Source organism: Lacerta agilis, chromosome 6 (genome assembly GCF_009819535.1).
Source record: "Lacerta agilis isolate rLacAgi1 chromosome 6, rLacAgi1.pri, whole genome shotgun sequence".
Taxonomy (NCBI): Eukaryota; Metazoa; Chordata; class Lepidosauria; order Squamata; family Lacertidae; genus Lacerta; species Lacerta agilis.
The window spans coordinates 36,475,388-36,500,021 of record NC_046317.1 but is presented as its reverse complement, the minus strand read 5'-3'; the positions used below and the strand labels follow the sequence as shown (position 1 = coordinate 36,500,021).

The 24,634-nt window shown below is 39.8% G+C and overlaps 1 protein-coding gene across 5 annotated transcripts in view; it reads right to left on the bottom strand.

Moving 5' to 3' along the window:
- LOC117048301 (cytochrome P450 2J2-like) overlaps window positions 1-21,942 on the bottom strand; it is a 35,648-nt gene extending 13,706 nt beyond the window's left edge. Inside the window, exons 1-10 of one of the 5 annotated variants that reach the window (XM_033151973.1) lie at window positions 9,998-10,860; window positions 7,652-7,960; window positions 7,112-7,274; window positions 6,537-6,686; window positions 5,578-5,738; window positions 4,905-5,081; window positions 3,333-3,468; window positions 2,119-2,306; window positions 1,450-1,588; window positions 388-610 (exon numbers count right to left, since the gene is read on the bottom strand). In XM_033151973.1, the coding sequence (XP_033007864.1) occupies window positions 435-610; window positions 1,450-1,588; window positions 2,119-2,306; window positions 3,333-3,468; window positions 4,905-5,081; window positions 5,578-5,738; window positions 6,537-6,686; window positions 7,112-7,274; window positions 7,652-7,852 (1,491 nt within the window). In that variant the 5' untranslated portion in view covers window positions 7,853-7,960; window positions 9,998-10,860 and the 3' untranslated portion in view covers window positions 388-434. Of the gene's footprint in view, window positions 1-199; window positions 611-1,449; window positions 1,589-2,118; window positions 2,307-3,332; window positions 3,469-4,904; window positions 5,082-5,577; window positions 5,739-6,536; window positions 6,687-7,111; window positions 7,275-7,651; window positions 7,961-9,880; window positions 11,043-12,074; window positions 12,214-13,393; window positions 13,582-15,179; window positions 15,316-16,255; window positions 16,433-17,043; window positions 17,202-17,886; window positions 18,037-20,446; window positions 20,610-21,696 lie in introns of those variants that run through there. The other 4 variants (XM_033151971.1, XM_033151976.1, XM_033151974.1 and 1 more) reach the window with 4 other exon arrangements.
- Window positions 21,943-24,634: the final 2,692 nt, after the last annotated feature.

The following is a 24,634-nucleotide window of genomic DNA, read 5'->3' as shown; positions in this document are numbered from 1 at the left end:
ACTGGCAACTATAAAATAATATAACAGGACAATTGTTATGAACAAAAATTGTCAAAATTACAAAGTGAACTAATACAACCCAGGGTGGGGGAGAGACCCCCTTACCAAGGACAGGGAATTATGGGGACTCTGTATCCTCACCAATGGATCATTATGAACTGCATACAAAATTCCCTAAGAATCCTAGGAAATGTAGCTTACCCCTGGGAGAGTTAAAACTCCCAAAATAACTACAGTTCCCCAGATTCATTGAGGGGGCAAATGTGTTTTGAATGTGCTTTAAAAGTACAGGCTGCAGTCCCAACCCTACTTACCTGGGTTAAGCCCTAATGAATTCTGGCTAAACACAGTTAGGATTAAGCCATAGATCTGCTTCTATTCCACAAACTAATCCGACTTTTTAAAGAAATGGCAATGCTATAAGATGGGTCCCCTTAGCGAGAGAATGCACATATCCGGTATGGCAGGGGAGACAATGTCAGACCCATCCTAAATTCACGGCTTAATGTCTCATTCTTTGGAGCCTGGAAAGTGAACTTCTGAATTAGGGCAGTGAAGAAAATAAAGAGCTCGGTCCTCGCCAACTGCTCTCCAAGACAAACTCGCTTTCCTAGGAGAGGAGGAGAAAGAGGCTGTTTCAGTGGAAAGCTTCTGCTACAGTAAACTTCTTTTGTAAGTAGTTGTTGCTAAAGCCATAGTAAAGGTAAAGGTAAAGGTACCCCTGGCCTTTAGGTCCAGTCGCAGACAACTCTGGGGTTGTGTGCTCACCTTGCTCTATAGGCAGAGGGAGCTGGCGTTTGTGCGCAGACAGCTTCCGGGTCATGTGGCCAGCAGAACTAAGCTGCTTCTGGCAATCCAGAGCAGCACACGGAAACACCATTTACCTTTTCGCCAGAGTGGTACCTATTTATCTACCTGCACTTTGATGTGCTTTTGAAGTGCTACCGTAGGTGGGCAGGAGCTGGGACCGAGCAACGGGAGCTCACCCCGTCACAGGGATTCGAACTGCCAGCTTTCTGATTGGCAAGCCCTAGGCATTGTGGTTTAGACCACAGAGCCACCCGCGTCCCTCATAAAGCCGTAGTGGCAGAGGACTATTTAAAATGACCCTGGCAGGCCAGGAAGCCAAATACCTATAAAAATTCTGTTGTTGCAAAATGAAGAAGCCAGTCCTATCTATTTGCTCATTCCCTCAAAAACTGACATGGCTCAATGAGGAGTAGGGAGAGAGCATGTCAACACCCTATTGTGTAACATCACACCTCCTATGGCAGCCATTTGTGTCTTTCACACATTACTTCCTCAGAATCCCAAATATGACCACTGTCCACAATAGGGTGGTGACCCCTACAGTGCACAACTATTTTAGCAATACACCAGACTTCCAGCAACCAAGCCATCATCATGTAGTCACTATTGCTATTCTATGGAGCCATCAACTTTTGTTACCTGCAGAGAATGGCAAGAATGCTTCCCTTTTCCTGAACTGATCATTCTCCAAGAAATGGCCAGGATTGAACACATTGGGTGTTTCCCACTCTTCCTTGTCAAACAGCACAGAGGTCAAGTTGGGGACCATTATGGTTCCCTGTCAAAGAAGAAGCAGAGAAGACAGCAGATTAAACTGGCAGAGAACTTTCTCTATTTTTATCTGTGCAACTATCAACAGCAGTACTGAACCTCCTAGATCCAAGACCAATGCTGTCCACTAAATCAGAAAGGAGAAGTTTTCAGTGTTTAGGGGATTTACAATTGGAAACACAAGAGGCTGGCTGTTGCTGTTTTGTTTTCTTAGTAATGACCACTAAAAAAGAAAAGAAAGAAAGATACTAGCTATCCATACAAATAGTTAAGACTGCAGTTGGAACCCATTTTTGCAGGGTGTGTGTGTGTGGGGGGAGACCCAAAAGTCTATCTATCCCAAATCCCTCCCCCCAAGAACATCCAAGACTCCCCCCAGTCCTGCCCGTTGGTCATACTGGCTCAAATTGGTAAGAGTTGGAGTTGAACAACATCTGGAGAACCTCATCATGGCTAACCCTCATTTAGAACCCTGGCTTCAAGTTTTTACCTCTTAAGGGAAGAGGAAAAGAAGGTAAGAAAGCTATTAACATTTACCTTGGGCACAAGAAACCCAGTGAGCGTTGTGTCCTTAGTTGTCATCCGGGGCACATTCAAAGGCACAATGCTGCTTATTCTTTGAACTTCATGAACAACTGCATTGGTATAGGGCATCCTGTCTCTGTCATCCATCGCTGGCTGGCGAGACTGGCCAATCAGAGAATCTATTTCTGCTTGGACTTTTGCTGCAAATAAAAGAAATTCTGCTTTCAACACAAGAAGAATAGACTCTAAGATCTGTAGGGGAGGCCCATCTTTAACATTTAATGGATTTGAACAAACACATAATTGATACTCCTTAAATGGATGGGTAACCAAATTTTCACTTATTGGCATCAATTTTGATTTGGACCAGTCAACAGAGTATCCTGATATTTTAGTAAAGGCACCTATCATTTACATCAGCATAGGAGGATTTAGAAATAAACAAAATAATATCATCTGCAAATAAAACCAATTTGTATTCAACTGAATTATGTATTACTCTGTAGATCTACTCATGTTTTCTAATAGCGCAACCTAGACACAAAAGTTGTTGAGCTCTTTTTAGTTTTGCCTATTTTTTTTAAAAAAATCTCTTTTTAAAAAATGATTTTCAGAGTTTCATTTTTTAATTAAATTCACCTAAATCTACACTTCCAACATAGGCTGCCAAATGTCCGGATAGTCTCCGACATTTGTTTAAGAGGACCATGTCCAAGAAATTCCAGATGCATGGCAACCCTAATAAATTGCTGCTTTATTATTACGTTTCATTTATAAATCACTGCTGTATGTTTGATTGTAATGGCGAATGTTGAAATAAAAACTTGTTTTTTTGGTGTTTTTATCTTTTTAGTAACTGCTATTCAGCCTGAAAAGGATAAAGATAATTCCTGCCACTCTGTAATAAGTAACTGGCTTCATAGTTCATGGTTGTTTTTATACAAATCTTGTAGTTTCTCTGTTACTGCACTGATTTGTTTCTCCACTTAGAATCATAAACCACTCTTATTTTTTCCCCCATTGGTCTGTTTTCTTTTTCTATGTTTATTTCAACAATTTCTGGTTTTGCTTTATTTAGTGTATAACTTGCCAGAATCTTCCATTTCCTTATCTCCTTTACACATGTCTAAGTAATGTTCATTAATCTCGGTAGGTTTACTCTGGGTAGGACTTGGTTGAATATAACCGAAAGTAATGCAAGGGAAATAAGCCAACTACAGTTCTACCTTGAATTTCTGGATAAATGGCCATGTAAAGTAAAGCCCAGCGCAATGTTGTTGAGGTTGTTTCTGTTCCAGCAAAAAACAGATCCAGTGTGGAATGTAGAAGGTTTTCTTCATGGAAACTGGAAGCGGAATCCTCCTTGAAGCAAAGAAAATGCCATGTCATTAAAAACCATCATCCTAGTATCCGTCCTATCTGTCATGTGATCACCATGGGATTCCTCAGCTCTGTTTCTGAGTGTCCAGAATGCAGTAGGGTCAGGTCAACAGTCTCATGGATCATTGAATCTAGAATAAAGATTGGTTTAGTCTTGTCAAGGTCCTAGTCTGAACTATAGACTCCTAGACAGGGTGGATTCAGACAGACAACTGAGGCAATGGTAGGTCATGAGATGCCTCTACAGTGACGCTTTCAGTCATATCAACTGTCTGTTCTGACAAATCACAGACAAGTGGTGGAATTTGCGCAGTGGACCTTCTGAAATGCATGATTCCATTTTAACGTGTACACTTGCAAATGCACACATTTACTTCACCTGTTCATCTGAATACATACAGAGTCAATGAAAACAATATACTGTAGCCAGCTACTAAAGCCTTCTTAGGCAAACCACTTATGTAGCTAGTTCTGGTATTTTTTTTATTCTATCTCTGCCTTCTCCTATTATCATTGCTGTTGCCGTGACTGCTGGAGGGAGGACTGCTCCCTGCTACGAGTCCCATTTACACCTGGCCTAGGGGGCAAGGGCCAGACTCGGCTTAAACAGCCGAAAGAGGCTCCTGGGAGGCCACTGGAATATTGCTGCAACAACTCTTGGGTTTGGGGAGCTGGCTAAATTGTTTTACAATGTTCTAAGCAGTTCTAATTTTTGTTCCTCTGGTATGTTTTTGTCAGGTTGCATTTGGTTAGATGTTTACTTGGGGTTGGCAGTTCTTTTAATATGGGTATAACTGTAAACTGTTTATTATTGTTGTTATTATCAGTTTCTGTTGATTTATTGGTTTGTTCCTTGTATAGGATATTCTGTTTCTTAAGGTTTCATGTTTTGTTTGGTTTTATATATGCTATAAGCTGCCTAGAGTACCTGGGAAAACCCAGCCAGATGGGTGGGATATAGATAAAATATAATAAAATTATTATTATTATTTAAAATTATTATTATTTTAAAAACTATATACATTTTGATATTTTTATATCTCACCTTGGTCATTTCATTCAGGTAGGCATAGAGAGAGGTTATTCAGGCAACAGAGGCAATGGTCATGAGAAACTTTCATTGCAGTGATGCTTTTAGTCATGTCAACTGTTTGCTCTCAAACACCACAGACAAGTGGTGAAACCCCAGCAATGAACAAGTGGGGAGGTGTCTGCCCACAAAATACATGACTTCATATTCATGCGTGCAGAAATGTATTTTGTCTGAAGTCATAAACTCAACAAAAGGAATATGGTCAGCCACTAAGGACCATTCAGACAAGCCACACGACTAGTTCTGGTTTTTAATATTGCTTCTCTGCCTTCTACTACTATTTTATCATCAAAGATATATACTGTTTGTCCCTTTCATCTCTTACCTTGGCCATTTCATTTAGGTAGGCATCAATGAAGTCCCTGGGTTCAGATGGGTTCCAGTCTTCCTTGTGTTTTTCAATGATTCCTCTCACAAAGGATTTCAGCTTTCCCCAGTTTTTAAAAACAGTATGATGAGGCCCTGGCAAGTGCTTCATGAGAGTAGGAAATATATTGTACAACTGAGGAAACAAACACTAACATCACATATGTGCAGGGAAATCCCTCTCAAAAAACATTCACATCATGCCACACAAAGAAGCAGCCTACTAGGGCTATTTCCGAGAAAAAATAATAAAAGATTGTGTGCGCTAGTTTTGTGCACCACCCAGAATTATTAAGTTTTGTAAATATTCAGTATTTAGTTTTGTAAATACCCTAACAATGTTTGAATGTCCCCTGTATGGAATATAAAACCAACACCTTCCCTGGGAAAGCAAGCAGAGAGAAGGCTCTGTAATATTGAAGGCATCCCAACAAATATGTCTTCAATATTATAATGGACAGTGTTAAGACAATATGGCAAAGGAATGCATGGGAAGAGATACTCGAATTACTAATATGTGAAAATAAAGAAATCAGAACGTGAAAACCCAAGCAGATGAATAAATGTTTAACCAAAGTGTGGAAGTCTCTTTGGGCCAAAGCGGTTTTGTTTTCATTACAAACAAGACCTACCCGACTCCAAATAGTTGCTTGAAGGTACGTTGTCTCATCTAGCAAGCGCAATAACATCTGGAAACGGCTGTCATAGTAATCAAAGCGGTCCCCAAAAGTGATGGAACAGATGATATTTGAAACAGCATTATTAATCTGAAAGTGAGGGTTAAATGGCTGCCCTGGAAGAAGGGAGGGGGGGAAAGGTAGAAGAGAAATAAGAGTGTTTATGGCTTCCGTATAACAAGAGCAAAATGTGGGGAATGTGGGTGGGTGTGGATAGGGTAGGATCTTTGAATAGAAGAAACCATTTAGTATGAACATTAAATCCTGTGATTTAAGTTAGTACACATCATATAATACATTAAGCACACTTATATTTTCAAATAACCATTTGTCCTCTTCATAGGGTAGGATTATTCTGCTGGAGGAGGGCACAGGTAATATTCTACAGGTGGAGGATGTAAATATGAAAGCACCGTGGTGGAGTCCTATAGCCTCAGTAGCATATGCTGAACAGCTGTGGGTATGATTTGGCCAAGGCAGGGGGTTGGGGAATGACATTTTGGCTAAAAAGAATGGCAAGGGCAGTCCTCACAAGAGAAGAAAAGAGAGGCACAATATACCAAAAGTATATACCGAAACTTATGACTTTATGACTTTGGTTGTTGTAGCTATCAAAAAGGGGAACACATCATTAGCCCAAACACTCTGTGTACCTATTTGCTGTTGTTTTTTATCCTACCTAGTGGTTTGGGGTTGCAACAAAACTCCAAGTCCCACAATGGATAAGCACCTGTGTTATTTTTCAAAAAACATCCTTCCGATCATGAGGTTCTGCCAGCTCCAGCAGAGCTACATTTGTGGCTAGGAATGCCACACAGCTTTGTACCATGGCTAAGGTCTTTCTGAGTGTGTATACGAAATAGCAGCTTAAATATCATGGATCATACCACTGGTTGGAAGGCTCTGGTGCTTACCATTCTCAGCTTCAATTGCATCCGTTAGGTATCGGCTCTCCTCCTGTATTCGTTCTTCTAAAGACCTTTTCCCCAAGCCAAAGTTTCTGAGAGTTGATAAGGCAAATCGCCTTTGTTGTTTCCAACTAAGGCCATTAGAGAAGATCAAGCCTAAATAGGAAGAATTAATATCATGTAGAAGATATGTACTTTTAAAAGGAGTAACTGAAAATTGCAAGGAGATTAAAAAGACCTAATTATAAAAGGACTCCTCTTTCCATTAAACTATTCCACTTGTCTACCTATACCACACTGAGGAGACTACAAAGCATTTGAATCAAGCTAAGCTGCTGCTGCTTCACCGTTGTTTTTGTGTGTTTTACTCTTTTGATTGTGGTTTTAATAGGAACTTTAATTATTCCTGAAATATTTTGAGATTGGTGTAATGATACATGAAATGCAAATGAAAAAATATAATCTTCAGGCATGAAAACATAATATTATCAAACAACCTAAGGGATTGTACAATTAGGGCAGACTTTGGAAAATATCACACTTTGTAAATTAAATAACTGAGCACATTAAAAGAAACTCACCAAATGATGTAAATATTTCTTTATCAAGAGGAAGGACTGGACGATCTGCAAAGTTTTCACCCTGATGGACAAGAGTCTCTTTCACCAGCTGCAATCCATTCACAACCACAACCCGCCTGTTTCCAACCTGAAGGCTGAAGATGTTGCCATATTTTTTTGCAAACTGAATGGAGAAGAAGGAACTATGTAAGAGGGAATATAAATGTAAAACATTAATATTGTGTATTAATCGGTCTGCATGGTGGGCTGGACTACTGGGTCTGAATGGGAATCTTAACTTGTTGCATTTGTAAGGTGTTTAATTATCCAGATATCCAGCTCAAAGCTCGGGACCTTTCTCCTGCCCAGAGTTGGAGCAAAAAGGCAGAGGTAGTAGAATGAATCTGTTGACAGATCTGTTACAAATAATTGTTAGGTAAAATAGATCCTCTGTGTTCAGAGGCAATAAACATCTGGCTGCTCTTCCAGCAAGGGCCACAAGCTACTTTCCTGTGCAATGTTGTGCTTAACTCATATCCTGGATCTTTCAGTCTTCTTTACCTTTTGCATGGAAAAATGAGGTTTCTTGAAATCCATGTGTAGCATGTTACCCAGCAAGGGAAGAGGCCTGGGCCCTGGGGGGAAATCCTTTGGGCGAATCTTTTTCTTGTAATCAGCAAGAAGTAGAAATGTTGCCAGAAACACCAAAATGACCTGCAGGGACAAGGCCTCCCAGAGGACAGAGAGCAGCTGCAGCAGCATCTTCAAACCCTTCTAGCCTTCCTTTGTCAGAATGGATTGCTATCTGTCAAGGGAATCCAAAATCTCATGCAGGTAGACCAGCCACACTTGCCTTCTGGGCTAACGTTCCTGTAAGAAATGAAGGGGAAGTTTGTGCACACTGTTATACATCATGGCCACAGATAGCAGATGGGAGATAACCTAATGAGTCACCCTACCAAGAGGGGAAAGAGAGAGTGGGAGAGAGCAGTTTCTGAACTAGAATATTTCCTTCCTGTTTTTGCTTCTTTGGAACAGTAAATGTTTATTTCCTTTATGACATTTCTAAGAAGGGTTTTCTGCAAGTGCATAAAGAAGTTAAAAACTTCTACCAAAGGAGATGTCTCCCATTCCTGAGGCATTTGGACCAGCTATAGTTTCAGCAGCTTGGACCTTTGGCTAAGGAGGCCAGAGGAGAGAACCTGCTTACCTTCTGTTCAATACTACATAGATTTTCTTTTGGCAACAGACTGACTAGATCAGGGACTAGGAACCAGCAGGTTTTTGGTCTCCAACTCCCAGCAGCCCCAGCCAGTATGAACAATAGTCAGGAATGATGGGAGAAGGATCATTCAGAGGGCCAGAGCCCTCTACTACTAGATAGTTTTAGCTACTAGGAGGCCACGTGGCAGAAGAGAAGTTGGTGCAATGTAAACACATTGCCAGGAGCTCTGGATTGGCTCTGTCCACATTTTTGCAGCAAATCAACATCACTGCCATGTTGCTATTCTCCCTCTTAGTAAATACCTGTAGCTTATGAGAGAGTTTTTACAGGATGGCTTTATGTATCATATTAATATTTCAGATCAATACAGGTGAAATTGTTCCAAACATTCATTACTGTTTGCCTACTCACAAGATGAAGATGAATAGTAAGTTCATTGTTCTTTAAAATCCTATTTGAATTGTCGAACAGATTCAATAGTACCAAGCTTGGGGTAAGGAGTATATCCTGCTGCATTATTTTAGAACTTCCCAACACTCTAAGTTTATAAAGAGCTGGGATTAAGCCTTCATCTACTCCTTCATTACTCATTAAGAGGTGTTCAAAGGCCATAAGACTCTGTGTTGCTTCTTTGGTTCAAGCCCAACATGCAGCTAAATCAAGCCTCTAAGAACTGCAGGCACAATATCCCCATTAATGTCTTCTTGAACTTTTTCAAATGGACACAATAGTACTGTTGGAAAGGGGGCATGTCTCTTCTGCGTGGCATTCTCTTCTGCCCCTGCCCCTGTAAATGTCAGCACTATGTGCTTCCAGAGATCCAAATTGCCACTCTTAACTATTTTCAAGGAAATCACTTTGCAGACTCAGTTTTCGCCTTGTCATTGACTATGTTTATTCAATCACAACAATAATGTTTTTGGGAAAATAATAAAACCTAAGAATATTCATAGTCTACAAACAAACTCAGAGTTGTATGCTTCACTGATTTTACTATATTTACAAGCACATTTAAACTCTGCATTTGAATCAGGGCCACCAATACAGAATGGCAATAACTGGTCATTTAAGAAGAGAAAGTGCATGTATGTTCATTAAGATGCATTGATGCAGCTAACATATCAAACTCTTTGCAAGTTCATTATGAACAAAACATGCCTAACAACATTTTCTAATTTTATAACGATAGGCGGGAATTCCATTAGTGTTTTATGTTGAGTTGTAAGCACACACATTCTTATAAACAAAACAATGTCTTTTCTTCACTACAACAGGACCAGAACAAGTTCATGACCAGGTCGGGCCCAGGTGCAGAAACTCCTAGGGATCCACAGTTGTTGCTTTTAATTGGCTTTTAATGAAATCTTCTCAGGCAAGTAAGAAATACATATTAGCAAACAAAGCATGCATAACAAAATTTGACTGTGAACTTAGTCCTAATACTACTTGTTGATGCCTCCCCACCTCCCTGACAAAAAAGCAGATGCAACCAGAGGGTAGAAAGATAGGCAAGATGTAGAAACACAATCTGGAAAAGCAAAGGAGCTAATTTATTTTAAAAATTATGCTAAAGGTCAAAAGTGTTAAGGTAGAATACCAGTCCATGATAGATGTGGAAGATCTGAGGGAGACTTCTCCGTCGTCAGGAAACAAATTTGAAAACCTGCAGTACAAAGACCTACCAGCAGCTCTCCTCCAGGACAGAATGGGTTGGAGCTGAAGAAGGCTATCAGCAGCTGTGGCCCAGGACCTCACCAGAGCCCACAAATTCTTGGGGACCTTAGCATTTATTCTGATCTTCCTTTAAAGAAAGAAGAAGCAAGCGTTTGCTCCCTCTCTTTCTCAAGAGATAAGAGAGAGACCAGCAGAACTTCCTTCCCTATTTTGAGCTAATGAGCAAACTGCAATGTTTTGGACAGCAGCTGATAGAAAGACCCCAGGGTCCTAAAGAGCTGATAGTTCCAGTTTGCTATCCTGCTTCTTGTCTTGCTGTTCATTTTCCATTGCAGCCTGGAGGCATCTGAGACAGGTGCTCCCCAGAAGCTATTTTGTGCAAATCGTTTGGGGGTGGATGTATGGGCAATCTATCCAGAAGATATTTGTATTTCGAGGAGATAGTGATCTGACATGGTTACCCTTTGTTTGCTCCCCCCCCCATGTCTTGTTCAGCTCTTTGATGGCTGAGAACAAGCTTTAATGCCCTAATCTGTCAAAGGATGTGATAGTTACTGGGTCCCTTCACCTTCTTTGATATTTGACATTGTTTGGGGGAAATGAGGCATTGGAAGAGGTGGCTAATGAATAATCTGCACATAGCCAGTCGAGCAAGCCACCAAGCTAACAAATTAGCTATCTATAAATCAGATGGTGTTGGGCAGCATCTGAGAAGATCGTGCATGGACAGATCCGGCTGTGGGGTCGTGGAACCTGAGGCTACCTGGGGGAGTCGCTATGCCACTTCTTGCGGGCTTCCAAGTGGCATAGATCTGTTCCTGCACCATAAACTGATCCTACTTTTTAAAGAAATGGCAATGCTATAAGATGGGCCCCCTTAGCGAGAGAATGCACATATCCGGTATGGCAGGGGAGTCAATGTCAGACCCATCCTAAATTCATGGCTTAATGTCTCATTCTTTGGAGCCTGGAAAGTGAACTTCTGAATTAGGGCGGTGAAGAAAATGAAGAGCTCGGTCCTCGCCAACTGCTCTCCAAGACAAACTCGTTTTCCTAGAAGAGAAGGATACAAAGAATGCTTTAGTGGAGAGCTTTTGCCCACAGTATCATCTTCTTTTGTAACTAGTTGTTGCTAAAGCAGTAGAGGCGGTGGCTTGTTTAAAATGACCCTGGCAGACCAGGAAGCCAAATACAGTGGTACCATGGTTGTTGAACTTAATCCATTTCAGGAGTCTCTTCGACTCCCAGAACCATTCGAAAATCAAGGCGTGGCTTCCGATTGGCTGAAGCTGTGTCGAATATTCGGTTTCCAAATAAAGTTTGCAATCCAAACACTTACTTCCGGGTTTGGGGTGTTTGGGAGCCAATTTGATTGGGAGCCAAGCCGTTCAACAACCAAGGTACCACTGTACCTGTAAAAGGGATTCTGTTGTTGCAAAATAAATGAAGAAGCTGGTCCTATCCATTTCCTACTCAAGGAAATGGGGAAACTGAACAAATATGATCACAGCTTTCCAGTATTTGGGATACATACATTTGAGGTCCATAAATTTCTATTGTATTAATTGGAATCTATCTCATTCACACTACCTAATTTGCATGTAACTAAGCCAGGGGTCGGCAAGGCTTACTGGGGATGGGCTGGATGACTCCCACGGAGATCCTCCGTGGGCCGGACAGGCGCAGCATGATGCCAGAAATCACTTGTGCGCATGTCCAGACGCTGAAAACTAAGCTAAGTGTATGGCAAACTCTAACAATACATGGAGGGGGGGCCAGTCTAGTCCCTGTGGGCTGTCAGTGCCACCTATGACACCTGTGAACATCCCCTAAAATCCCACACTGCTTAAATGGAGGAGGGGACCATGTCAACAACATTTGTGATGTAACATACTCACAAAGAGAACCATTTTGTGACTGGTGCCTACATCACTTTATTCTAGGTCATATGTGCCCACTGGCCCAAAAACTTGGGTAACTTATGCAATATACAATATAGTTAGTACTACACCAGGCTCTCGGCTACTAGGCATCCATCATTTAGTCACTGTTGAAATTTTGATGACGAGTCCATCATTTTTTTACCTGCAGAGAATGGCAAGAATGCTTCCTTTTTCTTGAACTGACCATTCTCCAGGAAATGGCCAGGATTAAACACATTGGGTGTTTCCCATTCATCCTTGTCAAAGTGCACAGAGGTCAAGTTGGCAATCATTATGGTTCCCTGTCAAAGAAGAAGCTAGATTAAAAATGTCAATGAACTCTCTGCGTTATATCTGTGTAATCATAGCTTTCAAACTCTGTTGTCTGGTGCAGAAAAGATATGATCTGAATGAGAGATTTGCTTTCTATTATTAAGTAATTCATCCAACTACATTCCACGAAAACACAGATTCCAATATACATCTAAAAATATATTCAATGTCTTCTGGGCTACTAAGATTTATGGTTAGAAACACCAGATTTTTAGCACATTTAGCACATCACTCTCTACCCTAGAACGTATCTATACCATCAGGTGCCACAGAAAGGCATTAGATATATTAGAGACCCATCACACCCAGGTCACCGGCTCTTTGAGCTTCTGCCATCGGGACGGAGATACAGAACAATGAAGGTGAGAACGAGGCGTCTCAAGAACAGTTTCTTTCCTAAAGCAATTTTGACCTTAAATGGAAACTCTGGACTCTGAAGTCATCTTATTTTATTTGTTATATTGTCCTGTATTGTATTGTGTTTATCAGTATTTTTAAAATTATGTGGAGTGCCTTATTTGAGTTGATATAGCAACCGAGGAATTTTGTTGTTTCCCAAAAGGGGACAATGACAATAAATATCTATTCTATTCTATTCTATTCTATTCTATTCTATTCTATTCTATTTCAGGCTGACAAGCAAGCCATTAAAACCGAGACTGTGATTATTATTATTTTTGCAGTTTTGCAGAGGAGTTTGAACAAAACAAAAGCTTATCTAGCTCAGATCCCTCTATCCTTTCCTGATCATAGTGTCTCCAAAGGATACTCTCCCATCTGCCCTAGGGCTAGCATAGAACACGCGTAGAATTCCATAGCAGTAGAGCAGGGAAATGATGGGCAAAGCAGAACACCATAGTGGGAAGGGTCCTGACTTACAACCGACAGACCAGTTTCTTCCCAACCAATGGCAACCTAATGGTATGTTGCAATTCTGCAGGTTGACATGGGGGTGATGCAACCTAGGACACAACTCTCACCACCCCTGCCCATTAGCCATGCTGGTTGGAACTGCTGGCAGTTGGGAGTCCAAAAACATCTGGATAGCACAATATTGGCTACCCTTCATTTAGAACTTGGGCTTCAAGTTTTCACATCTTAATGGAAGAGTAAAGGCAGATAAGAAAGCTGTATCTTCTTAACATTTACCTTGGGCACACGAAACCCAGCCACTATAGTGTCCTTAGTTGTCAACCGGGGCACATTGAAAGGTATAATGTTGCTTATTCTTTGAACTTCATGAACAACTGCATTGGTATAGGGCATACTGTCCCTGTCATCCATCGCTGGCTGGCGAGACTGGCCAATCACAGAATCTATTTCTGTTTGGACTCTTGCTACAAAGAAAAGAAGATTTGTTCTAAATACAAGAGCAGGAGAATTGCAGGGGAGACTCATCACATTGTCCCATCACTGGGTGCCCATTGTGTGGTGACAAGGTAAATGTGCTTCTGTGCAATTGTGGCCCATTTGTGGAATCGCCTTTATTTGGGTTGTAGAGAACAGCTGCACTGCTAGAGTTTCAGCATTGCCTAGGGACTCATTTTTTCACCCAGACCTAATTTTTATTTCCCAAATGCTTCATGTAGTGGAATCTCCCACATATCAAACATAGAAATATATACATATAGTACAAAGATGCAAACATGGTTCTACAAGGATTTTTTGCAGTTTGTGACATACAATAATTTTAAAACAGGAACTTGAACTCTTCCTTTGCTTTCTCATCATGCATAATTTCAGATTTCAGCCATGTGTGGTTAATTGAATTGGTAAATGTTGAAATAAAAACTGGTTTTTCAATATTTTTATCATTTTAATAACTGTTATTCTCCCCAAAAGGATAAATATAATTCCTGCCACTTTGTAATAAGTAGTTGACTTTCTTTAAATATAAATATATTATTTCTTGTATACAAATCTTGTAGTTTTTCTGTTACTGCACTCCATTGATAGTCATAAACTTCTCTTATTTTCAAAGCTCCAAGACCAGAGGGAGGAGAAGGTGCAAGAAGATGGGAAGAAATTTAAAGACTATTTAAAAAATCGTGAAAAATTAGATATTTGAAGCAGAATCAGCGAATATAAGTGGCTTTAGTTATATGATGTTAGGTAAAAATAGTATATTAGAAGTAATGTTTATGGAATGTTTATGTTATTAAATGTAGCAATAAGTTATATGAGATAAGTTAGTTATTTGAAATTGTATTAAGAATAATGATGAATGATGAGAAAATAGTTACCAAGTTACTAAAGTAAATTAGTACTGAACGCAGTTGAGAGAACGGGGGAAGTCCCCATATAAGATTTGAAACTAGAATTAAACAATAAGTATATAATGTTCCAGTGTTCGTGTGTTAGGTATGTATAAGTTTTCTTTCTTTTTTAATTTTTAATTTTTTTATTTTTATTTTTCTTATTGTATTTGTTGTGTTTTTAATTGTATTTGTGTGGTGTATTTGTTTATCTGTTATTTAATGTGGAAAATTAATAAAAAAATTATAAAAAAACTTCTCTTGTTTTCTTTGTTAGTTCCCCCCCATATGTATTTCAGCAATTTCTCTTTATGCTTTATTTAGCATATAACCTGCCAGAATTCCACATTAAAAATGTTCAGGGGTACAGTACTCTCATTTTGACTCAAGAAAACCACCATTTTATAGGCTGCCGTAGGTGGTAGCAACGGAACTGACGATTCACCAGGCTATTCAATGGAACTGACGATTCACTATGCTAGAGAAGAAACATAAATTATTATTATTTTTTACTTTCTTCTCCCATTAGATTCACAAATTCTTTAGGTGTATCCATACCCCCCAGGAAAAAAGCACTGGATATATCTGAGTTTGTTAATTTCATTGGGTTTACTCTGGGTAGGACTTAACAGAATACAACCCAAAGTAATGAAAGGGAAAGAAGCCAACTACAGTTTTACCTTGAATTTCTGGATATAAGGCCATGTAAAGCAAAGCCCAGCGCAGGGTTGTAGAAGTTGTTTCTGTTCCAGCAAAAAACAGATCCTGTGTAGAATGTAGAAGGTTTTCTTCATGGAAACTGGGAGCAGCATCCCCCTTGAAGCAAAGAAAATGCACCAGGGAGTTAAGCTGTCATTAAAAACACCACCATCCCTGTTTCAGTCCCATCTGTCAAGTGATCACCATGGAATTCCTCAGCTCTATTTCCTGAAGAGTATCCAGAACCCAGCAAATTATAGAAGCTAGGATAAAGTATGGGCTTGGTCTTGTCAAATTTCTGGTCTGGACTACAGAGTATATTCAGACAGACAACTGAGTAAATGGCATCTCATGATATGCCTCTACAACAATGCTTTGGGTCATGTTGACTGTCTGCTCTGACAAATCACAGACAAGTGGTGAAATTTAGTGGAGAAATGATTTATGTATGCACTTGCGCATGCGCACACACACACACACACACTTCACCTGATTGTCAAATTAAATACACAGTCAGCAGAAACAATATGGCCAGTCGCTAAAGGCTACTTAGACAAACCACTTAGCTAGTTCTGGCCTTTTAGATTGTACCTCTGCCTTCTTCTAGTAAAAGGAACAACAACTATATACTTTCACTTCTTTGCAGAGGCTCTGTATTAGACTTTCTATGTAGGTCCGGTAATTCCCACCTTCTTCGTCCATTTGCTTGCCCAGTTTCACCAGAGTTCCACTTCGGCCTCAACATATGAGTTCTGAGACTGTGTTACCATATCATGTGGGATATCAAAAAGTTTATTGCATTCTGCTATCATGTGTGCAAGTCCCTGAGTTGCTGCCAGGTTTTCACTGAGATCTTTCTGATCTGGCTTCCCTGTTGCATATTTCTTCTGTATTACTCCGAGGACTAAGAAATCTCTAGCAGAATGGGGAACCATACTGTTCAAAACATATTGGTAGACCTCCATCTGCTTGTCCAATGCAGAATGTGATAAACTTTTTGAGATCTCACATGATATGGTATCTACTGTACATACTTGTTGTCCTTTACGCCTCTTACCTTGGCCATTTCATTTAGGTAGGCATCAATGAAGTCTCTGGGTTCAGATGGGTTCCAGTCTTCTTTGTGTTTTTCAATGATTTCTCTCACAAAGGATCTCACCTGCTCCCAGTTCTTAAAAATAGTCTGATGGGATCCTGGCAGGTGCTTCATGAGAGTGGGAAAGAGATCGTACAGCTGAGGAAACAAATACTAACATCACATATGTGCAAGGGAAAGCTCTCTTATTACAGTTGCACATCATGCTGCTGTCAAGGAAGGGAGCTGGCAGAAAGAAGGTGCCTACTAGTACTATTTCTAGGGAAAAATAACAACAATAAATGATTAATAAACACTTGTTTTGTGCACCATCTAGTATTATTTCTGTAAATATTCAGGAACAATACTTGAATGTCCCCTACAAGGAATAAAAAAAACGAATTCCCTCCATGTGGAAAGCTAGCAGAGAAGGTTTTAGCCTTCTCATGGTGTGTGCTACTTTTTCTTATTCATTTACACATGTGATTCCCAATTCAATAGTCTAAACTGTGTTGTATCCCATAGCTCTCATTTTTTATGAATGCTTTATAATACTGAAGGCATCCCAACCAACAGACAATGCTAAATTGAGGCAAGATGGCAAAGGGATACAAATAGGAAGAGATGTTTGGATGACTAGAATGTGTAAAAAAGAAATCGTAACATGAAAACCCACAGCACATGAATAAACATTCAACCAGCATGTGGGAGTCTGTCTGGGCCAGAGTGTTTCTGTTTTCATTACCCACAAGATCTCACAGAAGACCTACCTGACCCTGACTTCCTTGAAGGTATGTCGCCTCATCAAGCAACTTCAATAACTTCTGGAAATGACTGTCATGGTATTCAAAGCGGTTCCCAAAAGTGACAGAACAAATGATATTTGAAACAGCATTATTAATCTGAAAGTGAGGGTTAAATGGCTGCCCTGGAGGGAGGAAAAGATGGTAGAAGAGAAATAAGAGTACGAAAGTTAAATCCAATAATTTAAGGACTCTGTGAGATAGAATTATATATAAGACATCAGTCACATTGTGCTTTGTTTACATTTCTTGAAAGGCTGGGATTATTCCGCAACAGGAGGACATAGCTAATAATCTACAGGTGGAAGGTATCTTAAACATGAAGGTGCAGTGTTGGAGTTTTATGCGACTTTCTAGCATACTCATCTGTGAGATCATCAGTCAAGATTTGGCCAAGGCAGGAGGTTAGGAAAGGGCATTTCTGGAGAAGTGGCTAACTAGTATGGCCTGGACCATCTTAATCAGAGGCAGAAAAGAGATGCACAATAGAACAAAACAGTACATCCACTGCCACACCTGCAGATGTAAAGGAGAAACAGAGCTGTGTGTCTTCAGCATATTGCTGACAATATACTCCAAAGCTCAGGATGACCCCATTCAATATTTTCATGTAGATGTTAAACATTATGGGGGATAAAACTGAACCCTAGGGAACCCCACATGAGGCTGAACAGAACTCCCTAAGAATCATCCTCTGGAAATGACCATACAGGTAAGGACCAAACCACTGCAAAACAGTGCCCCCCACTCGAATTCAGGCAGCTCTAATATCACGGATGATGCCACTGGTTGCAGGGCTCTGGTGCTCACCATTCTCAGCTTCAATGGCATCTGTTAGATATCGGCTCTCCTCCTGTATTCTTTCTTCTAAAGACCTTTTGCCCAAACCAAAGTTTCTGAGAGTTGATAAGGCAAATCGTCTGTGTTGTTTCCAACCAAGGCCATTAGAGAAAATCAATCCTAAATAGGAAGAATTATCATCATATAGCAAATAAGGACTTTTAAAATGAGTAACTGCAAATAGCAAGTTAGGAGAGCTAATGGACCTTCTAATTATAAAAGAGGATTCCTCTCTTCCCTAAGCTATTTGGCTTGCCTACTTATATCATACTGAAGAGACTTTGCTGATCCATCTGCGGTAGCTGTTTCATTGCCTAGTATTTTAATACTAACTTTATTTCACCCTAGTTCCAGTTACAGGTAGGTAGCCGTGTTGGTCTGCCATAGTCAAAATAAAAAATAAAAAATAGCACCTTAGAGACAAACTAAGTTTGTTCTTGGTATGAGCTTTCGTGTGCATGCACACTTGATCTCTAAGGTGCTACTGGAAGGAATTTTTTATTTTTTATTTTGTTTTTACTATGGCAGACCAACACGGCTACCTACCTGTATCTGAAGAAGTGTGCATGCACATGAAAGCTCATACCAAGAACAAACTTAGTTGGTCTCTAAGGTGCTACTGGAAGGAATTTTTTATTTTTTTATTTCGTTTATTTCACCCTGTGAAAGGTTTTGGGAACAGTGATAGGGCAAAATGGAAGAATGATAACATGTAAAAAAAAACCCAACATATTTCATCTGTAGGGTTCTTCTGCTATTTTAATACATAGAGCATCCATGGACCTGGATATCTCAAAGGTCACTGCTTCTATTCCCACTGCCCTCTCCACCCTTTATACAGATAGACAGAGTCAAATGGAAGACCCAACTCAGCAGCCAGTGACCCCACTCATGACCATTCCTGCAAGTAGTAAGTGCAGTTATAGGGGTAGGTGCAGCCACGATTGCTTTTCTCTCAGTCAGACTCAGCTTGCAAGCAGCATGACCCCCTTAGCTGACGCCTGCTTTTCTAACTGAACAGATCTTGTGGTTGGAGGTTTCCTGGTAGTGTTGATGCTTTTAATGGAAGTTAAAAGGTCAGACTTTGTGGTTGGAGAGTTCCTGGCATTGTCAAAAAGGCAATGTCCAGGAGGGAGGAGTAGCGGCAGAGAATGACCGCAGGACCTGCTGAGACCTGCTCTTGGAGGAACTAAGCCCTTCAAGTGTAACTGAAGACTAACTGTGCTGGAGGGCAAACGGAGACTGTCGTAGGCTGCCTGTGCCACTTGGAGCCCTGATCATGCACTGCTCTAAAATGCAGAGGGAATGTACATGACTACAACTGACTTTCTGCCACAGAAGTTTCTTCCCCATGGAAGGCCAGTGGGTTTGGGCAGGGACACAGGAGGTGAGGTTAGTGTGCATATCCCCCAACTGCACTTTCTCCTTTATCTCAGGAGTGGCATGATTCCTGATGAAGGGCCTAAGGACAACCCCAGAGCAGGTATGAGGGTGAGCTGCTGAATCCGACATTCTGATGCCTTTGTCACAAATTCACAGCAGTTAGGCTAAATAAGTAGGCATGTACCATGGTCATCTGAAATCCACTCAACTGTAGGCACAAATCGCCTGGTCAACCATTCTGCTAATGAAGTAACTTAGTAAAGGAACTGGTTTTCAGCTCCTTTCATGCCACCAGCACACCACAGCCATAGGGAGAATGTAGAATTGGAAGGGGGGGGGGAGGTTATGTGGATCCATTTCCAAGGCTCGCAATACAAATTTCAAGGATATTATTCTTTATTAGATTGCTTTGTAATGCAATGCTACCTAACTCTCACTTTTTAAAAGAATAAATGAACTCAAATGAAGCTATCCACTAAAAAAAAAAAGACGCAAAAAGGATTTGTTAAGTGAAGTGTGCATGAAAATGCAAATGTTATTAAAAACAATATACAACATAAAATATTCAAGAAAGCATTATGGCAGAGAAAACTGCAAAAATCTGGACTTGCCACCCAATTCATAGTAAGCTCAGTCAATCTGAACAGTTGAGAGGGTATGCTTCACTGGCACACATTAATGCTACTGCTTTCATTTGGTGCAATGAAACAGGAAATGCAAATAAAAAAAAATCTAATAGTCGTGAAAATATAATGTTATAAAACATTCTAAGGGCTTGTAGAAGAGGAGGAGGAGGAGGAGGAGGAGGAGGAGGAGTGGGAGGAGGAGTTTGGATTTGATATCCTGCTTTATCATTACCCGAAGGAGTCTCAAAGCGGCTAACATTCTCCTTTCCCTTCCTCCCCCACAACAAACACTCTGTGAGGTGAGTGGGGCTGAGAGACTTCAAAGAAGTGTGACTAGCCCAAGGTCACCCAGCAGCTGCATGTGGAGAAGCAAAGACACAAACCCTGTTCACCAGATTATGAGTCTACCGCTCTTAACCACTACACCACACTGGCACCACACTACACCTAATTGTACTATTAGGGCAGACTTTAAAAAGTTCTATAAGTTTAAATAGTTGACCATATTGAAAGAAGCTCACCAAGGTTCTTAAAGATTTCATCATTAAGAGGAACGGTTGGACGATCAACAAAGTTTTCACCCTGATGGACAAGAACCTCCTTCACCAGATGCAATCCATTCACAACCACAAACCACATATTTCCAAGATGAAGGCTGATGACATTGCCATATTTTTCTGAAAGCTGAATGGAGAGGGGGGGAAGAAAGTTAGAAAGAATATGTAAACCTTGGTTCTCGAACAGACAGAATCCTTTCTTGGTTCTTGAACAGAATCCAAGGTGTGGCTTCTGATTGGCTGCAAGAGCTTCCTGCACTCAATCAGAAGCTGTGGAAGGAGCGTCAGACATTCAGGTTCCAAAGAACATTTGCAAACCAGATCACTCACTTCCAGGTTTGTGGAGTTTGGGAGCCAAAACATCCGAGTCACAAAAAACGCTGGAAAAGCAGCTGCCTTGCTTTAACTGAAGTATTTTATTATCCTGCTATTTATAGCAAAATATGGAACCAAACCAAAACAGTTTGCCAACCCAACTCTCACCCCAGGCCACCTCACAGAGCTGATCCAAGGCAGCTGGAGCTGCAAAATTAAAGGCCTGTTTTCTAATTGAAACTAAGCACACCTCTGGAATTCTGTTCTAAGAACCATAGCACTGGAAAGCTAGCTTCTTAACAGTTATTTATTTTTATTAAAGCACAGATTTGCTATCTCTGATTCTATCTTCTTCTTTTAAACAAAAATAAAGTATTGTTTTTCTTAATTTTGACCTGAAATCTGAAAATGAGTTTGTGTCAAGGGCAAGGCATACCCCCTCACACACATACAGCCCCCTGCACATTCAAAATGCAGCTACCAAGCTGCATTGGATCGTGCTGTGTATTTGTGCCTAAGGTGAAATCTGAGAAAAGCAAACTTTCCGCTGGACTGAGGAGCTGAGAGAGATCCAGCTGGTCACTGTGGTGCCCAAGCAGAGATCTGGCTCATAGCTGTGGACTTCCTTCTTGGCCAGAGAGGGGAAAGGGTGGAAGGAACTTGCTAACAAAATAGAAGCATACAAACAACTGACTTACTTAAGCTTTAGAAACACTATATTTCTGGGTACCAGATGCTTGTAACAAACAACAGAAAGTGCATTTGTCTTCATGCCCCATTTGTGGTCTTCTCCAAGACATCTGGATGCCAACTCTCAGCCTGCTCCCTTCTACTGCAATTTTGTATTTATCTCATGCCAGCTGAGTGTTCATCAAATGGATCATTTCCTTCATCCTTACCTTTTGTACTGAAAGATGAGTCTTCTTCAAATCCAAACTGAGGGCATTGCCCAGAAAGGGAAGAGCTATGGGCCCTGGCGGGAAATCCTTTGGGCGACTCTTGTAACCAGCAAGAAGCAGAAATGTAGCCAGAAACACCAGAACAACCTGGAGGGACAAGGCCTCCCAGAGGACAAGGAGAAACTGGAGCAGCATTTTGTCAGAACAGACTGTTGTGTGTCGAGGGAAACTTGATTCTGATCCAGCTAGAGCAGCCACACCTACCCTATTGCTCAATGTTCCTGTAAGAAATGAGGGCAAAGTCTGCATATATTGTTTTAAATCATGTACATAAAGAGGAAGAACCGAGATTCCTCATTGGTTGAGTAATTCTATCTACAGTGAAGAGGGCGGGGGGAGGGAGGGAGAGAGAGATTAGTTTCTTATATAGAATCTTTCATTTGTGTTTTCACTTACTGTATTTGAAAAGTTTCCATCCCAACATTTGTAAGAATTCTCTTGAAGTGCATATCAAAGTGCTCTCTCTCTCTCTCTCTCTCTCTCTCTCTCTCTCTCTCTCTCCCTCCTTCTTCTCTGGTGGATGTTTCTATGAGACCTTTCTAAATCCTATGAGAGTACAGACTTGATATGTAAACAATATATAATTTTTCTATTAGTAGCTGCTTATTTGACCATCTCACAGGGCTGGAAGGAATCCTCAGGTTTTTCTTTAAATATCTGGCTGCATAATACAATGTTTATACTCATGCCTGAGACACTGACTTAAATCAAGGGTATGTCAGGGTGCAAATAGACCTGTGGATTTTGCCTCCGTTGGCAGGAATTCACTATTTATATAATAGGCCAATCTCTTTTTTTTAAATAATCATTTTTTATTAATTTTATATGCAAACATTACAAAAAAAGAAAAACTTTCATATTAACTTTCATTCTTTTAACATTTTAGCTTTTTAGGGCCATGACTTCCCTCAGACCCTCCACATGGTTTCCAAACCTCTATCATTTTAATCTATACTTCTTAAATCTATCATTGCTTTAAACCATCATATTCAACTTAATAATTGTAAAATTCATATTTACAATATTTCTTCATTAATCTACAAAGCTTCTTGCAATCCTATCAACATATTCGATTGAATACCATCGTCTTTCAAATAATTCGTAAATTTAGTCCAGTCTTTGATGAATTTCTGGTCCCGCTGTTCTCAGATTCTTCCCGTCATTTTGTCCAATTCTGCATACTCCAATAGTTTCACTATCCATTCTTCCTTTGTTGGCGTTTCTTCTTGTTTCCATTTTTGTGCTATTAAAATTCTCGTCGTGGTCACTGCATATTGGAAAAGTTTAATGTCTTGTTTTTTAATGTCTGTACCAGTAATAGAGACATTAAAAAACAAGACATTAAACTTTTAATGGTGTTTTTTTTTAGCATATGTTTATGTCAACATTTTCCTCATTTCATTATATATCATATCCCAGAAACTTCTCTCCTTCTTACACTCCCACCACATGTGATAAAAGGTACCATCTTTTTCTTTACATTTCCAACACTTATTGTCAACCTTATACATTTTCGCTAATTTAACTGGAGTGATATACCATCTATACATCATCTTTAAAACATTTTCTTTTAACGCATTACATGCAGTGAATTTCATTCCTTCTTTCCACAATTTCCCCCAGTCATCTGACATAATATTATGGCCCAAATCTTTTGCCCATTGAATCATCACCAACTCCACTTTCTCATCTTTCAAATGCCATTCCAGCAACATTTTATACATTTTTGACAATGTTTTGAAATTATTACGCAATATTTCTATTTCAAATTTAGATTTAACATCACTAAATCCATTCTTCTTCATATCATTTTAAAACATTTCGTTTATCAGGTGGTAATGCAACCAATCATTCACATGTTCTTTCACCTCTTCATATGGTTTTAGTTTCCATTTTACACCATCATTTTGAAGTAACATTTCATATGTTACCCAATTTTTACTTATATTTGCTTTTTTCAAACGCAACACTTCTAGTGGTGATAACCACCAGGGTGTTTTTCCTTCCAATGGGCTTTTATACATGTCCCAAATTTCATAGAAAGACTTTCGGAAGATGTGGTTTCCAAAACCTTTATGCACCTTAATTTTATGCCATAAATATGTGTGCCAACCAAATCTATTATCATGTCCTTCAAGGTCTAATAAATCTGTTTTCTTTAACAACATCCATTCCTTTAACCAACAGAGACATGCTGCTTCATAGTACAATTTCAAGTCTGACAGGGAGAATCCACCTCTTTCTTTACAATCTGTTAGTAATTTAAATCTTATCCTTGGTTTTTCCCTCTGCCAGATAAATCTTGAAATTCTTTTTTGCCTTTCTTTAAATATTGCTGTCCCTTTGATTATCGGAATTGCTTGAAACAAAAATAACATTTTTGGTAGCACGTTCATTTTGATTGCTGATATTCTTCCTAAAAGGGAGAATTTCATTCTTTTATTCCAGACCATTTCATAATTATCTTGAAACAATTTTTTTGATGTTAACCATATTCCTAAATATTTAACTTTTAAAACCACCTCAATACTTGTTTGTTGTTTCATTCTCCAAGTTATTTCATTATCCATATTTTTAACCAATATTTTAGTCTTTTTTCTGTTTAATTTAAATCCTACGACTTAGCCGAATTCCTCCATCTCCTCCAATGCTGCGTTAGAGCTTTCTATAGGTTCTTCAATTGTCAGTACCAAGTCATTGGCAAAGGCTTTTACCTTATGTTGCTTTTTCCGACTGTTATTCCTTTAATTCTTTCTGATTGTCTAATTGTTGTCAGGAGGACTTCCAGGACCGAGATGAATAATAGTGGTGATAGTGGGCACCCTTGTCTTGTACCTTTAGTAATTTCTATGTTTTCAGTCAATACATTGTTTACAAT